General features: G+C 42.9%; 1 protein-coding gene and 2 non-coding genes across 3 annotated transcripts; 2 read left to right on the top strand and 1 right to left on the bottom strand.

The window, feature by feature from the left end:
- The first annotated feature begins 417 nt into the window (after positions 1–417).
- On the top strand, positions 418–490 carry TRNAA-CGC. Its single transcript has one exon. It is a non-coding gene; the product is annotated as a tRNA-Ala (tRNA).
- A 1,020-nt stretch (positions 491–1,510) lies between these two features.
- On the top strand, positions 1,511–1,583 carry TRNAR-ACG. Its single transcript has one exon. It is a non-coding gene; the product is annotated as a tRNA-Arg (tRNA).
- Positions 1,584–2,736: 1,153 nt separating this feature from the next.
- LOC125529866 (plastocyanin, chloroplastic) lies at positions 2,737–3,210 on the bottom strand (the record flags this gene model as incomplete). Its single annotated transcript, XM_048694293.1, is given in 1 exon segment — positions 2,737–3,210. A coding segment is annotated over 1 exon segment (334 nt), but the record flags the coding sequence as incomplete, so codon positions are not given.
- Between the last annotated feature and the right edge of the window lie 10 nt (positions 3,211–3,220).

Genomic DNA, 3,220 nt, shown 5'->3' with positions numbered 1-3,220 from the left:
GGTCTAGAGCCATTGAGCTAGGGAAGTGTAATTTTTTTTTCTCCCGTTGCGACACACAAGCAAATTTGCTACTCCCTTCGATATAAAATAAGTGATGTGGTTTCATTTCAAATTGAAGTAGTACATACTAACATACATCAGTACCACGATGACGCATCATCGCCAGAGTGTACAAGTCAGTTAATTAGTCCTCTAAACAACATCAGGGATTGTACCGGGAAGCTTCAAATTTAGTACAGTATTGTGATTGATCTATTGTGGTAAGACATCCATATGGATGTTGTGCACTCTATATTTTGTCCATATAATATAATAGGAAACAAGTTGCCGTTAAATACTCCATATGGAGTAGTACGTACTGACGGGAGTAATTAATTAACAGACCAATTAATCACGCGTACCAACGTAACAAGCAACGGGGGTGTAGCTCATATGGTAGAGCGCTCGCTTCGCATGCGAGAGGCACGGGGTTCGATTCCCCGCACCTCCACCTCTTCATTTTTATTTTTCATTTCAGCCATTCTTTATTTTTAGCACACAGATCATTTTTAGGCATATCTGACATTTCCTTTGTTTTGGGCAATAACGATTCCCTTTTCAGGAGATGAAACATACATAACTAACTATGATGCATTGGGGTGGCACAACTAGGACACCAATTTTGGTTCCAAATTATTTTTGACTTGGGAAATCAATCCTCCTGCAGTTGGGAATGCTTGCAGGCTTGGAGCCAAAGCTGGGTTAACCCTGAAGCCCTTTTGATGAATCCCATGGACCAAAGCAAACGTAAGGGCAACTCTAACCGATCCCTATACATAACGGAGGATCTGGCGGAGTAAACCCTTAGTGGGACATTTTTACTCCACTAAATTTTCGCCAGACCTAAATTAAAACTCGGTAAAAGCACTCGTGAATGAGGTGTTACTATCACCCTCTCAGCCCACTTGTGCGCGTCTGCTCCAAGAAGAAAAGACAATATCCATTACTCCTTCCATGGTAAAATCCAGCCCCAAACTGAAACACAGAAAAAAAAATATACGAGCCTCTCTTACTACACACCTTTTTTTAGCGAATCTCTCCTGCACACCTATGCCAATGTATGAGTCACGACGGTCGAGGGGCAAAGCCGAAACAACAGAAGACACACATGCGACCCAAGTAAAAATCTATCGTGCCTCGCAACTAAACCACAAATCGACACCGATAGAAGGAACAACACGACAACAAAAGGCACACGTTATTACTAAGAAAATCCCGTGAGTTACAACTTAAAATTCTTTTTTTCGCGTGATGGAAAAGGAAGCAAAAGGTTCAAAAAAAAGAAAGAAAGCAAAAGGTAAAAAAACTGCAAAAATAATAATCAGAAAGTGACCTAAATATTATTTAAAAGAGTTCTATGTGGGGGATTAAGAATACATGTGTGGCTGACTAACACAACGGTTGTACATGGTGCTTAAAGGAAAAGATAATTGATATATGATACGACCAAAAAGAAATATAACACACGCAGGACTCCGTGGCCCAATGGATAAGGCGCTGGTCTACGAAACCAGAGATTCTGGGTTCGATCCCCAGCGGAGTCGCGCCTTCTATTTTTTTTTCCTCCCGAAGAAAAAAAAACCCGGCCATCCTCTGTAAGAAAACTAAAAAACGGGCCAAAAGTGCAGAAACACACACGGCCCACGTACAAAAAGCACGGGCACATAGTGCCTATTTTTTTTTGTAAGTTCAAAAAACCATGGCTTGAAAATTTTCAAATTTCTGCATTACAGCAATGCAGTATAATGCGCCAACATTTCAACATTATACATGTTTGCACGTGAAAAATACAAAAAATACAGAACACATGCAAATTAGGGGCTTGTTCTTAGTTGTTTCTGGGCAAAATTTTGCCTTTTTTTGTGCAGCACGTTGTATTCTTGAATGAAATCTCACAAGTAGTTAGACCACAAGCATGCGTATTGATGTAAAAAAACTAAAAAAGAAAAATCTTTTAAGCACCTTTTTTTAGCAGTTCAAAATAACGTGCTATGTTGCCCCATGCTCAGATTCTGTCTTGTAACTGTTTACGTAAATTACGTAAATAATTTGCTAATAACGCTCAATGTTGCTATTTACGTAAATTACGTAACAAGTATTATGCAGGTCTAGCAGGGGATGAGGATCCCCTAACGTGGGCTATCCTACAATTGAGTCACTGCCATGTGGGTCTCATCAAGCATCAGTCCCACCTGTCAGCAACAGAAAGGCGGGGTAAGGCAATGATAGCAACATAAGAGGATCCATGTCCGTGTGTGTACTCTATTTCTAAAGAAAAAAAAGAGGAATAGACACATTCAAGTGAAGCCCAAAATTTCTTGTTTTCAAGTTTTGCTCCCATGCAACATTTGAACCCATTGGCCTTACACACGTATCCCTTTCTCTTTGGGTGTGCTGGATTTTATTTCTTTTGAGGGAATCGTTTTCCTATAACAATTGTTAAAGTTACTCTTGACTTTGGGTGCATGACATGTGGGCCCATTAGGTGTCTGGTCCATATGTCATAGACCCAAAGTCACAGGTGGTAGCTCAATTATATTTGCCTCCTATTAAAGGTACGAAGTCGGGACACATATATAGTATATCTGAGAGAACATACTAATTTTCGATGAGCATAACAAATTGAAAAAATAATTAAGCATACACGGCAGCCATAGATCATCAATCAAATCAAAGCTAAGAAGAAGGAGTGCGTACTTATCATCAAGAGCCTCATCTCATCTTATAGTTGAAAACATATACATATAGCGTACGTACGTACAATTAATCAATATGCATGCATGACACGCCCGATCGATCAACCGACCCGCAACAATTCGCAAGAGCTAGATGACAGCTTAGTTGACGGTGACCTTGCCGACCATGCCGGCTCCGGCGTGGGGCTCGCAGTAGAAGCCGTAGGTGCCGGGGACGGTGAGCGTGACGGAGAAGGTCTCCCCGGGGGCGTTGAGGTACTCCTCCTGGGAGATCTTGGAGACGTCGACGCCGGAGGGCACCGCGTCCTCGTCGAACACCACGTTGTGCGGGTACCCGGCGTTGTTCTTGAAGGTGATGGTCTCGCCGGCCTTGACGCTGAAGTCGTTGGGCTCGAACACCAGCACGCCGCCGTTGGCGCCCAGGAGCACGTCCTGCGCCATCGCCGACCCGCCCAGCAGCATCGCGCTGGCGGCCCAGGCCAACG

The sequence above is a fragment of the Triticum urartu genome, unplaced genomic scaffold, assembly GCF_003073215.2.
Source record: "Triticum urartu cultivar G1812 unplaced genomic scaffold, Tu2.1 TuUngrouped_contig_5916, whole genome shotgun sequence".
Lineage (NCBI taxonomy): Eukaryota > Viridiplantae > Streptophyta > Magnoliopsida > Poales > Poaceae > Triticum > Triticum urartu.
This window is presented reverse-complemented; position numbering and strand designations above follow the sequence as displayed.